General features: G+C 32.8%; 1 protein-coding gene across 1 annotated transcript in view; it reads left to right on the top strand.

Annotated features, from left to right (window-relative positions):
* Positions 1–4,207: 4,207 nt before the first annotated feature.
* Positions 4,208–13,923, top strand: part of LOC18049050 (condensin complex subunit 1) — an 11,430-nt gene continuing 1,714 nt past the window's right edge. The window contains exons 1-14 of the mRNA XM_006442010.2: positions 4,208–4,508; positions 4,981–5,303; positions 5,417–5,577; positions 5,813–7,001; positions 7,159–7,350; positions 8,197–8,859; positions 8,982–9,158; positions 9,931–9,998; positions 10,093–10,315; positions 10,398–10,497; positions 10,591–10,706; positions 10,795–10,852; positions 12,376–12,527; positions 12,625–12,826. Coding sequence (XP_006442073.2) covers positions 4,364–4,508; positions 4,981–5,303; positions 5,417–5,577; positions 5,813–7,001; positions 7,159–7,350; positions 8,197–8,859; positions 8,982–9,158; positions 9,931–9,998; positions 10,093–10,315; positions 10,398–10,497; positions 10,591–10,706; positions 10,795–10,852; positions 12,376–12,527; positions 12,625–12,826 — 3,769 coding nt within the window. The 5' untranslated portion in view covers positions 4,208–4,363. The remainder of the gene's footprint in view (positions 4,509–4,980; positions 5,304–5,416; positions 5,578–5,812; positions 7,002–7,158; positions 7,351–8,196; positions 8,860–8,981; positions 9,159–9,930; positions 9,999–10,092; positions 10,316–10,397; positions 10,498–10,590; positions 10,707–10,794; positions 10,853–12,375; positions 12,528–12,624; positions 12,827–13,923) is intronic.

Below are 13,923 nucleotides of genomic sequence, written 5' to 3'. Positions count from 1 at the left end.
TCGGCTAATCCAGATTCCTAAAAAAATAGAGATTAAATCCATTGCAATGCGCTTTTGTTTTCAGTTTGATGTTCTGCTCCGAATGAGCCCCTTTCGAGCGAGCTTTTGGGAATGATTTGATTTTGATGAACCACAAGCAACCCCCAACAACCGGTTACAAACAACAAAAATACAATGAATGAGGAAATGAAAACTATACAATTTTTTATGTTTTTGTATTTTCATTATTATTATTATCATCATTATTTGAGACTAGTATAAAGCTATACAAACTCGAACAATGGACCTTCTCAGTAAAACAGATCGAACTAATTCTTATCAAAATGATTTGAACTCTTTCAAAGACCCAACATGTTTTTTTTTCTTTTTTCTTTTTTTTTTCTTTTTTGCATAGGGCTCTTCCATTAACTGATTGAAATATCAGTTAGTCGACCATTTTTTTTCTTGATAGAAAAATAAGGAAATGGCTCCATGTGCTCTAATTCATTATTTAGATTTGGATATACGAGCACTCCTAAAGTGTTTTAAAGAAGGTTTATCTTGACGTAGGTCTACTTATGGCCTAGATCAACCTAACGAATTGGAATCTCTATGATCCTGATTAAAGAATCACATATGACCTATGACAATAATTTAAATTGGCCCAGTGGTAGAGCGATTGGAAGAGCAGTGGATCTAATGACTTTCGAGGGATGGAAAATTAAAATATTAGGGAGAATAAAATTGACATCTTATTAAGAGAAGTTCATAAGTTAGGGCGTCAAATGGAATGCTTGTCTCTTAAATTTCAATTGTTTCTTAAAGAACTTCAACAAAGATGATAATTTGAATATCAAAGGCAATTGATGGAGGACGAACTACGAAAAAGGCAACCAAGTCTTATTGAAAAATATGTCCTACAAATCATTATATCTATTTTCATATGTATTATATTTAAGTTGTATTGTATTTTTATCTTTTATTTTGTGAATGGTATGATGAAATTTTAAAATTTGAGTGCGGACATTCTCTTTACAACTAAATCTTGAATTTTCACTTTTTGTCCTTTGGCCACTATAATTTTCACTTGTTGGAATCACTTGTGTGTTATATACACAAGTTATTGCACGTTGGCATGTAAGAACGTGATAGCATATTAAACTTCAAGCAAATGGACAAACTACTCATTTCTACAAAAATGCAAATGGGCTAGCAAATCCATATGTTAATGCAATAGTTAAACAACTCATAGCCAAACGCTTCTATCAATTTATGGAATGAAAACATACACGTGCATTCTCCATTCTGAAAACACAAATAATCAAAATTTCAAATTAAAATAATCTAACTAATTTAGCCAAGTCTAATTTCTAATAGCACACTTTGCATCAAAGTCTAATTCACTAATTCAAAACCCTTGACACCGAAATTTGAAATTAATGTAATGAATTGAAGCAAATTATCTTACTATGTCGATTACAACAGCTGTCCCAGATGAGACAACAACAGTTGCCACGGTGGCTATGAAGAGGGGATGAGAGAACCATGATGGCTATGGATTGGGGGGGAGGGGGGGGGGAGAGACGAGAAATTAAGGGAGAGTAGGGGAACAAGGTGTAGTGAGACGAGAGAGAGAGAGAGAGAGAGCCAAGAGTGTTGTTGCGTGAGTGAGGGAGAAGGAAGCAAGACGAAATAGAGTGTTTCGTGAGTTGTATTATATTTTTCTTATAACGGTAGATCTTATGCTGAGTACAAAGGACGCATTTGACACATTGTATTGTATTATATTGTATTGTATTATTTTAATGCTGATGTATTGTATTATACTGTATTGTATTATTTTAATGCTCATGTATTGTATTATACTGTATTACATTAACACTGTATTATAATAATACTGTACAATATTTGATACTATACTGTACTGTATTAACTTTTAATTATGTTATGTTTGGTGTTGCATTGTACTATATTAATTTTTTGTGATTAATATAAATTGTATATTATATTAATATTTTATATTATTATTAATTTTAAATTAATATTATTCAAATTTAAATATTTATTATTAGTTATGTTAAATTATTTTTTATAATATAATTAAATAATGTAATATTATATTATATTTTTATGTACTAAGTATTTATTATTAGTTATATTAAATTATAAATTTATTAATAAATTATAAGGCAAAAATATATAATATAATATTACAAATTAAAATTAATATAATATTATTGAATAATGATATTATAATTTTATTAATTTATATTAATAATTATAATGTAAAAATAAACAAATAAAAATTAACATTATATAGTATTATATTATATTAAATTAAAAAGTTATATTTATTTTTATTATTATTATAAAAGAAAAGCAAAAACAAAAGCCAAAAACAAAGAGGCAAGCAAGCTAATGCGGCAACCTACTTTAATCCCTTGCAAATTTGCTCCAAACATAAGGTTAGTATTATTTTACTGTGAATAGTATTTTAACATCCCATAATGCAATGTAACAAACGTCCCCAAAATGTACTATTCTATGCTTAGTGTTGCTATCATTGTTGTGAGAATATCAGCCATGATATTATTTACTTCCTCAATCAATAGATGTGTCGAATTAAAAAAAACATGAAAATGAACTTGCATCGGGCCAGAAAGCCTAGCCCAACACGACATGGACAATGGCCAAGCCTATGTTGTGCAGCATACTGTAGGGGCCGGACAACACACTCGGAGCCAGGACTAGGGGTGTTCACAATCTAATCCGATTTGCTTAATCCGTCTAATCTGTAAGAATCTGATCTGTGGATTGGTGGATTGGATATGGATCTATTTCTGTAAATCCTAAAAAATCCACCAATCCGTAAAAAAAAATTATTTAATTAAAAAATAAAACTTGTAAATATGACATTAGTACTTACTAGTAAATAAATAAGTTAAAATGTACTTACATTAACACTATATTAAATCTTATCCGATAATAACATAACATAAAAAATAATTAAATAAACAAATATAGTTTTCTAAATGGTTAATTTTCATGGATTGATCTAAACAAATGATATTTTTTTCTTTTTGGTGTGTTATATTTTGAAACTTTATTTTCTAACTTTATTTAAATAATTAATTAATTAATTAAAATCTTATTTAATTTTAAAAATTTTAAATTGGCAGTATAATTATTTTTATATTAAATTTTTTTATTTAGTTAGTTTGTAGATGTGATAGAATTAAAATTTTCAGTTCGCAAATCAAGCCGTAAAATGATAAATTGGATATGAATTGAATTAAATCTGTATCACATCCGCAGACATATGGATTGAATTTCAGCAATTCATAAATTAGATTAAATTAAAAATTTATAATTTATAAAATTGTAAATCGGATATGGATTGATGTCCAATACGTAAAATCTGATTTGCAAATACCCAGGGGTTTTTTTTATTTAAATATGCCCTATTTGTGCTTAAATACCAAATCTATACCCCATTACATACATATACCTCGTGAAAGTGTAAAAAGTCAAAAATAACTTTAAAAAACCATCTATTTACGTTTACTTCCTCTCTCATAACTTCTACATAATAATATAACCAAAGTCGAGTATACTCGACTTTTTACCTGACTTAATTAAAAGGAAGATTTTCATTTCAATTTGAGTCGAATATTCTCGACTCTTTACTCGACTTACTTGAAAAAATTAAAAAAATTTCAGATAATTTTTTATTTCAATTGAAGTTGAGTATTCTCAACTATTTACCTGACTAACATGAAAAAGTTGAGAATTTATGCTGAATTACTAATTGTGTATGGTTTGGTTAAATAGTCGAGTATTCTCGACTATTTACTCGACTTAATTGAAAAAATAAAAAAAATTTCAGATAATTTTTTATTTTAATTGAAGTCGAGTATTCTCGACTATTTACCTGACTAACATGAAAAAGTCGAAAATTTATGTTGAATTACTAATTGTGTATGATTTAATTGAAGTCGAGCATTCTCGACTATTTATCCGACTTCGAGGAGTTGGGTTTAGTTTTATGAAGATTTAGTTGTGATTATTTTTACACTTTCTTTAATTTTTTAAAATATGTGTAAAATTTAAAAATATTATAATTTTAGATATATATTAAATATTTTAAAGGAAATGAAGTATATCCCACGCAATTCTCCCCTAACGAGGACGTCCCAAAATAAAAATGCTTCCCACTTCCATAATCTTAAGCAACAGACCCGACCCGGACACACGTGTTCATAAACAATTCCCGCTTATTCAAAATTTTTTTGAATATGTACCAATTTTTGAAATAGATCTAAAAAGAGTAAAGAGAACTATCTTGGTTCATTTCTCTTTGAAAATTCTGTGAAAGTAAAACAAAATGACTCGTAATTTCGTGTTCCCCCAAAATCTGCAAGCCCTAGAAGAACAAGAAGATGAAGAACACGATGGCAATCGTCTCTACGCTCAGAACCCAATCAGCATCACCTCGATGCACCCCTCTGAACTCGTAGAATTCGTCAAAGGTCAATCACTCACCTCTCTCCCCATTTCATTTTTACTCGTGAAGTTCCCTAGTCCTTGGTTTGTTTCTGAGATTAAAATGTTTTTGGCTGTTTTATTTGCAAGATCAAATTTTGATTCTTTCTTCGCTCGCATAATTAGAATACACACACACACACACACACTTATATGTTGTTTCTGTAAAAGCACTCAAAGTTTTCCTCTAGAATAGCCCCTACTACTAAGTGCTTCTGAGAAGATACTTCAATCGGTTGTTCCTTTTGAAAGCACTTCTGTGGTCTTCTACTCTCAAAAGTTTCTTTGTTTGCTTCAACCAAATCCTACAAATAGATTCGAAAGTGTGGTATTTTGAAACCAGTTTGGGTACCAGCCAAGTGCATATTAATTATGAGAACTAAATTGTAGGCAGTTGAACGTAATTTGTTTGGAGTTAGTAGCATATCTCAAAATTTTGTGGTTTATTTTTTCTGGCAGGTGTATCCTTTGATCTATCTGATAAAGAACTATTCTGTATCGAAGAGCAAGATTTATTTGATCGGGTATACTCATTGATTCGGAATTTCTCCGGTCTTAGCCCATCTTGCAAACTCAGTCTTGTAGAGAGTCTTCGGTCCAATCTCAGTGTTCTTCTCCCAAATGTTGATTCACTTTCCCGTGTCTCTCAAAGTCAGGATAATGAAACTCCAGTACTTGATCGGCTATCATCGCATCGTAATGCCTTTAAAATATACACATTCTTCCTCATCAGTATTGTTTTGGCCCAGGAGTTCAACATTAGTTCCAATAACAATCCAAAGGTATTGTGTTTTCTTGGTTATTTTATTCTCTTCCAACACAACTCAGTGAATGTAAAATGTTCTGTGGGATGTGATATAGCTATGTTAGTGAAGCTTTTGGGTCATTGATTTAGGTAACAGCATCTACAAGGAAGAAACAACCTGTAAACTCATGGAATTGGGATCCACAAAGAGGTCGAATACTCAATTTAATAGCCAATTCGCTAGAGATCAACCTGCCATTACTCTTTGGCTCGTCAGACCCCGATGAAAACTATCTGTCTTTTGTTGTAAGGTAAGTTGGATAACTAGTAGTATTCATTTTGGATTTATTATTGCTTCTTTGGGTTAATTCAATGCCTTAATGATCTGCCCCATGCTTGGCTTGGCTGACCATGAATACGATTTCCACTTGCGGTTTCCTGAGTTTAAGTAACAGTATGGGGCAAGAGTTGGTGTTTAGTGGATGAGGTTTCTCCTCCCCATCCATATATATATATTTGTTAATTCTCTGATTTTGGTTTCTGTAGAAATGCATTTCTGATGTTTGAGAATGCAACACTTCTAAAAGATGCTGACACAAAGGATGCCCTCTGTCGAATAATTGGGGCTTGTGCTACAAAATACCACTACATTGAACAATCTTGTGCTTCAATCATGCATCTAATTCATAAATATGACTTTGTTGTTGTCCACATGGCTGATGCTGTTGCTGGGGCTGAGAAGAAGTATGCTGATGGATCCTTGGCAACTTATCTAATCAGAGAGATTGGCAGAACTAATCCTAAAGCCTACGTGAAGGATACAGTAGGGGCTGAAAATATTGGACGTTTTCTGGTGGAGCTAGCTGATCGACTGCCGAAGTTGATTTCAACCAACATTGGAGTCTTAATACTCCACTTTGGTGGGGAATCTTATAAGATTAGGAATGCTCTAGTTGGGGTTTTGGGAAAGTTGGTTGCAAAGGCATTTAAGGACATCGAAGGTGAAGCAAATTCTAAATCTGTTCGTCTAAGAACCAAGCAAGCCATGTTGGAAATTTTGCTTGAAAGGTGTCGGGATGTTTCAGCTTATACTAGGAGTCGTGTTCTTCAGGTTTGGGCTGAATTGTGTGAAGAGCATTCTGTTTCAATTGGTTTATGGAATGAGGTTGCTGAAGTTGCTGCAGGGAGGTTGGAGGATAAGAGTGCAATTGTTAGAAAATCAGCATTAAATTTACTTGTCATGATGTTGCAGCATAATCCATTTGGTCCACAACTTCGAATAGCTTCTTTTGAAGCAACTCTAGACCAATACAGGAAGAAGCTGAATGGACTTGAGCCAGACATCCATTCTGAAAGTATCACAGATGGTTTGCCATCTGACAGAGGTACCTGCAATGGAGATGGTGAAGTTGATGATCTGAATGCTGAAGTGGTGGTCCAAGAGCAGCAAGAGAGCCTAACTGATAGTTGTTTGCCTCTGGCTGATGAAGGTATTGCTGATAAGGATAGCTCTGTTCCAGATGTTGGGAACTTGGAGCAGACCAGGGCTTTAGTTGCTTCACTCGAGGCTGGCTTGAGGTTTTCTAAGTGTGTGTCCTCAACAATGCCGACTCTTGTTCAATTGATGGCTTCTTCTTCTGCCAGTGATGTTGAAAACACAATTCTCTTATTAATGAGGTGCAAACAGTTCCAAATTGATGGAGCAGAAGCTTGCCTCCATAAGATGTTGCCACTGGTAAGCTGTTATCTTTAGGAACGTTATAAAAAATTACCATGCACAAACTTATATTCATTTGTTTTGGAATCGAGGTGTTGCTTTGTTTCAAGTAATCAAACCTGTGGTTTTAACTCAATAAACAGTCAAGATTAATTAAATTAGCTTGCTATTTTAGGTACTTTCTCAAGACAAATCCATCTATGAAGCTGTGGAGAATGCCTTCATTACAATTTATGTCAGGAAAAGCCCAGTAGAAACTGCTAAAAATCTTTTGAATCTTGCCATAGATTCAAACATAGGAGATCAAGCTGCAATGGAGTTTATTGTTGGTACCTTGGTGTCCAAAGGTGATGTATCCATGAGCACGGTATGTCTCTTTGAATTTTTCTCGATTACCTGATGCGTTTTGACAGGATGGAAATCATTTTCATGATTTGATATGCAATCTCACACACAGAGAGAAATAGACTTGCGCAACTCAAACATGCCTGAACCTTGACCCTATCATAGAATAATTATTTTTTGTTTAATATACTAAAGCATAAATTATAAATTTGAGAATATGAAGACAAGTGCTATGTCCGATTTGTTAGGCCTTTTGCTTTGGGTTGACACAGCCTATTCTACTAGTTATGCTTTATTAATTGATTTTTGGGATTTGATGTTACAGTTACATCAGGTTGTGCAATTGGATATGGCAATGTCATTGAAAATTTATTTTAATATAATTGATTTATTATTCAGGTGGTTCTGATCACTTTTACTGATGGTACAGGAAACTTAAATTTCTTGAAATCAAAATTTTTGATGGATTAAGCTTCATGTTTTCTTGTGAGTTATTATAGCAAAATGGCTCTTTCAAACTGAATGAAAATGTGTAAGGTGTAGGAAAATGGCTATTTCAAACTGAAAGAAAATGCTGGAATTTTGTCATAGCTGGAAAATAAATTTTTGTGGTGATGAACTCAATGATAGATCATAAGCCCTACAGTTAGGGGGTGTACATGGTTGAATGTAGCCATAAGATCTGTCTTCCCTTTTTTGGACCCTGGGATCTGTCAGTAATAGTACGTTTTACCACCACTGTTATGAATAGCAAATCGTATATGTACGTATGTGTGTGTGCGCGTGTGTATATATATGTATATATATATTTCTTTTCCTTTGCTCAATTTAAACAACTTACTTCTTTATATGATATTTGGTTGTACAGATATCAGCATTATGGGACTTCTTTTGCTTTAATGTTAGTGGAACCACACCAGAGAAAAGTCGTGCTGCTTTATCTGTCCTTTGCATGGCAGCAAAATCATCTGCTGCAGTTCTTGGTTCTCACCTACAGGACATCATTGATATTGGGTTTGGTCGTTGGGCAAAAGTAGAACCTTTGCTTGCTAGGACGGCGTGCATTGCTATTCAGAGGTTGTCCCAGGAAGACAAGAAAAAATTGTTGCTTAGTTATGGCAGCAGGGTATTTGCAACTCTAGAAAGCTTAATTACCGGCTTTTGGCTTCCAGATAACATATGGTATACCGCTGCTGATAAAGCAATAAGTGCCATTTACACTATTCATCCAACACCAGAAACCTTAGCTGTCGATCTTGTGAAAAAATCTCTTATTGCTGTATTTGATTATGTTGGAGGAGAGGAGCCGCACAATGGCATAGACTGTGTTGGGACCAGCATGCCAACTACTGTTCAAGTCTCTAAACTTGGTAGATATTTATTTATATTAAGTCATATTGCCATGAACCAATTGGTATATATCGAATCCTGTGTGCGCGAGATCCGGAAACAGAAAATTAAAAAGGAAAAAATGATTGCTGATGACCAGAATATTCATAGCAATAACAACACCAATGGTGATTTACCAAAGGTAAGATCATCAGATGGATAATTCATCATTAAAGTGATAGTGTACTGTCATTGTTAATTTATTGGTTTTCAGAATTTATGTTTTCAGTTGAAAGTCTTTTACACTTTGATATTGTCTTGCAGGACACCAGTATCAATGCTGAGCTAGGTCTTGCTGCTTCTGAAGATGCAAAACTTGATACACTCTCTGAAAAAGCAGAGAAAGAAATCATTTCTGGAGGCTCCAGTCAGAAAAATTTGATTGGACACTGTGCATCATTCCTATCCAAGTTTTGTAGAAACTTTTCTTTGATGAATAAGGTGAGTAACTGATTTTACACTGTTATTTGTGTGTCTTCCTTCTTCTCTCCAATGGATTGCACAATCTGTATGATCAACGAGGAGTATCTTGATACTAAATAGTGTAACTGAGTGATTACACTTTGTTTCCTTGCCATTTGAATTTTTGAGGATTGAGTGCTTCATTTTGAGTTAGTGGGCCGATGATCAAAGGAGAGATAGACAAAAGTAGAGATGGACTTAAATAATTAATTTAAACTAAAAACAATTTGAATTTCAGTTGTTAGATTTACACATATGATCTTTTGAGAAAAATAATTTTCCTTTCTTAAAAAATAAAGAATGTTTATGTTACAGAATATACCAAAACAATAATTTGAAGTCAATTAATTTCTATTAAAGGCGTTGAAAGAATGTGGTATTCCTTACTAATTCCTTACTATTGTCTTGGAAACCTTTCTGAGGTCACACTCACATGGGTCTAAAGGCATAGTATGAGAGCTGCCCAAGTTGGTTAAAACAGATTAGGTTTTGACTTCAATCTGTCAAATTAGAGAGTTACCCATGATCGCTGGCACAGTTACTGGCTAAACCTGAAATCACTAGCCATTGTATGGTTGTTATATTGAATTTTGATAATACTACGGTTCTCATAATTACAATCAGAAGAAATAAATTACTTGAATTGTTATGCAAACAAATGGGATGGTTCTTTTTTTTTTTATAATTATTTTAGTGTAGTTTCTGTTTATCCCTGGTATTTGATTTTTTTTTTAATTCTGTATATTTTCAGTATCCAGAACTGCAGGCATCTGCAATGCTTGCTTTGTGTCGATTTATGATTATTGATGCGGATTACTGGTGAGATATTAGTAGCTCTGCTGTCTCTTTCTCTCTCTCTCTCCCCATTACAAATAAACACAAAATTACATGTGAATTTTATGATTATCACCAGTGATGCAAATCTTCAGTTGCTCTTCACTGTTGTGGAGAGTTCTCCATCAGAAATTGTTCGTTCCAATTGTACCATTGCCCTTGGAGATTTGGCAGTTCGCTTTCCTAATTTGTTAGAGCCATGGACTGAGAACATGTATGCCCGGCTAAAGGATCCCTCGATGTCTGTTAGGAAGAATGCAGTTTTGGTGCTTTCACATCTCATATTAAATGACATGATGAAGGTCTGAGAAGCTGGTTAGTTGTTGAATTTAACTTTTCTTTTGTTATGATAGCGTATGCTGATTTTTGGTGTTGCTTGATCAGGTGAAAGGATACATAAATGAGATGGCTATACGAGTTGAAGATGAAGATCAGAGGATTTCAAACCTGGCAAAACTTTTTTTTCATGAATTGTCCAAGAAAGGTTAAATTGTATACTGAAAATGAAATAACCTTTTTTTTCTTTTTTTTTGTTGGTTTCAATATAAATGATATTTTTTATTTCATTGATGTGCAGGAAACAATCCAATATACAATTTACTTCCAGATATTCTTGGCAAATTGTGTAACCAGAATCTAAAGACAGAGTCGTTCTGCAATATCATGCAGCTTTTGATTGGTTTCATCAAGAAGGTATTGATTGCTTTACTAAATCAAAGTGATGAGTCTTTTTGTGCTCTTAATGATGATTACTGCAATGTATTTTCTGAATGTCTTCCAGGACAAACAAATGGAGGCCCTTGTTGAGAAGCTGTGTAACAGGTTTAGCGGGGTCACAGGTGTGTGTTCTCTTTACTTAATTTTCCTTTCAATTCGTCATTTGTTGAGCTGCACTCTTCTTCACCAAGCATTTTTGGAATACGATTCTTTTCACAGATTAAGATGTCAGAGCTTGATTCATTAAATATGTTAAAAATTACCGTGTTCTTGAGAACACTTTAACTAAGTAATTGCAATAATGAGGATGAAACTCTACTTCAGTTTAAACTTTAAAATTGCTTTTCACCATTTACTGGTAGGTTTAATTGATATTTGCTGTTCATTTGGCAACTTGTTCATTACTGTTTCTAGGACATTTTTGTTTTTGTTTTCAAAATACTGGTGCAACAAAAAAGTAGAATGCACATTATGTTTCATAGAACTGTTTTTATGCCTACCAAACACATTTTACAAAAATGATATACAAAATTAGAGACAAAATTGGGGACAAAACAAATAGAATAAGAACAAGTGTACATGAAGGCAAAATTAATTAAAGTAAATAGTTTGTCTTTTAGTTAAATATTTTTGTCTTAATTGCCCTTTTTTGTACATATATCATTACTCTTTTACAAAAATAAAACGGTTTTTGGATGTTTTCCATATCCTTGAAAAAATGACTCTCTCTTCCAGATCTCCATTTAGAAATTAAGTAAGAGTCATCAATTATCTGGTCATGTGTTGTTATTCATTTTTACCATATTTAATTTAGTTTGAAATTTATAAATTAAATTCTTGAAATGATATTTAGGATGATGTATCGTACCATATTTATTTATTTTTTTAATAATCATTTACATAAAAACAAGAATAACGCATTTAACTACTCATATTAATAACTATTTCATGGTATTTGATAAAAAAAATTTATGAAAAAAAGTTCTTCAAAGCAATTCATTTTTATAATACAACTTCCACAAATTTACCAGACATATTCTATAATCTAAATCAAATCTAAAACACCATTTTCATTGTCATAAATAATTTTCAGAAACATTGCATAGAAGTGATACCGAAGGTGCCCTTAAGTTTTAGATGCGCCACTTTGGATACGTCTTATTGTTTAGTAACTTGTTCAATAATTTATTTTTATGCTCAGCTGAAGTTGAAAATTTCTTTTATTTTTTCCCTTCTCCATTATTTTTGGTTAACAAGCAAGCCATATGCCCAGGTTGAAAGCTGTGCCTTCTGTAATGGCTTTAATTTTAAAAATTCTCGTGGATTTTAGTTGTATCGGTTTTAAACTATGTTCAGCAAAGTAAAGCTAGTGTAAATTCCTTCAGAACCAGGAGTTCCATTATTTTGCATTACTTGACTCTGTTGAAATAGTATTTAACTCTCACCAGCACATCCGACTTGTAGGAAGAGGATGTTTTAATTCTAATGTGCACGTGTGTGTATTCAAATTCTTAGAAATCTTCCGATCTTTTTTTTTTCTTTTACTATTTAGTTTACCTCGTAACAAATTTTATTGGAATAAAAGAGGACAATTGTAGCTGTATTTAATTTTTGAAAAGCTATTAAGATTACCAATTTGCTGCAGATATTAGACAATGGGAATATATTTCTTATTGTCTTTCTCAGCTTGCTTTCACTGAAAAGGGAATGAAAAAGCTTATAGAGTCATTCAAGACCTATGAACATGCCCTCTCTGAGGATTCTGTGATGGACAATTTTAGGAACATAATTAACAAGGTATAGCATTTTCTCTTGTTCTACTACTGTCTACTGTCTCCTGTCAACACTTACTGATATGCTTGATATGCTTTCTGTTCACATTGATCTGAAACAGAGTAAGAAATTTGCAAAACCAGAGGTCAAAGTGTGCATTGAAGAGTTTGAGGAGAAGCTTAATAAATACCATACTGAAAAGAAGGATCAAGAAGCGACTACAAGAAATGCCCAAATTCATCAACAAAAGGTTAATACCATGGGAAATTCTGTGGCAGACAGGAATGCTGGAGAAGAAAGTGCAGAATCTGATATTTCTGAAGGTTAATGAGTTAATTTAATTTATGGTTTAATTTACTTTCTCATAACTTTGCACTCTCCTATTGATTTTCTTTGGTCAATCCTGTAGACAACATTTTGTGGCGTTAGAAATTGCAATACTGTATCCTGCATCTAGGTTTTATTTCTTTATTTTTTATTTTTTAGTGAATAATAATTTGTAAATGTTCACTTGCAGAATGTTCTAGTTCAGAAAATCTTAACGCAGTTTAGCTTTTGAATTGTCTAATTACATTTTTTCGAGCATCCAAGTGCTTTATATGTTGTAGTTATTTATGCAATTGGCAAGGTAAATAATTGGATTTACTTTTTGAGTGGATGACATTCTTCTTTAGCAAAATGCTCTAATGCATATTTTCTTTTAGCTCTTTGCTTTTGAACAATGTTTCAGCATTCAATGCAATGTTTTTTCCTTGCTGGTCTGATTCTTCTGTGGACATTTTTTATTATTCCCTATTCTACCAAAACTTGCCTGTTTTTAGCACAGAATTTCTTTTTTAGGTATTCACCATGGCCATCATGGATGGATTTATGGATGAACAGGCCACCATGGATAGTAGGATGTCCTTTGTCCTGATAGTTTTATAACATTCCTTGGAAGCATGATGGAATATATTGCTTTTATTTTTTATTTTGATAGAAGTAATATACTATTTCTTTTTTCTAATTTTGATAGAGTTTCTTCTTAATTATAGGTAGCGGTACTGTCTAACATAACACGAACAGAAGGTTTTAGCTCTGATGAGTTTTGTTTTTGAGGAAATGGATTAACTCTGCATTCTAGCTTTGTACTAGGGGAAGAAAGAACCAGTTACTTTCTTTTTTTACTTTTCTAGAAAATCGTGGAAAATCATTTGACATAAAACCAGGGTCTTTAACTCTTTATGCTTAATCATGAAACATGACTAACTAACTACTACCTGTGACTCAAAGAGTTCATTGATCCACGCAGTGTAAAACTATGAGGACAGTCATGTAAGTTCAGGTTTTTATAACAAGTTTCGCTGCTTCTATGTGCAAAAAGGAAACTTATATCAGACATCCTATGTGAGATTAGGGCAGTTCAGATTATTGGTCAACG

Source organism: Citrus clementina, unplaced genomic scaffold, assembly GCF_000493195.1.
Source record: "Citrus clementina cultivar Clemenules unplaced genomic scaffold, Citrus_clementina_v1.0 scaffold_3, whole genome shotgun sequence".
Classification (NCBI taxonomy): Eukaryota; Viridiplantae; Streptophyta; class Magnoliopsida; order Sapindales; family Rutaceae; genus Citrus; species Citrus x clementina.
The sequence above is the reverse complement of the archived record's forward strand: the minus strand, read 5'-3'. Positions and strand labels throughout refer to the sequence as shown.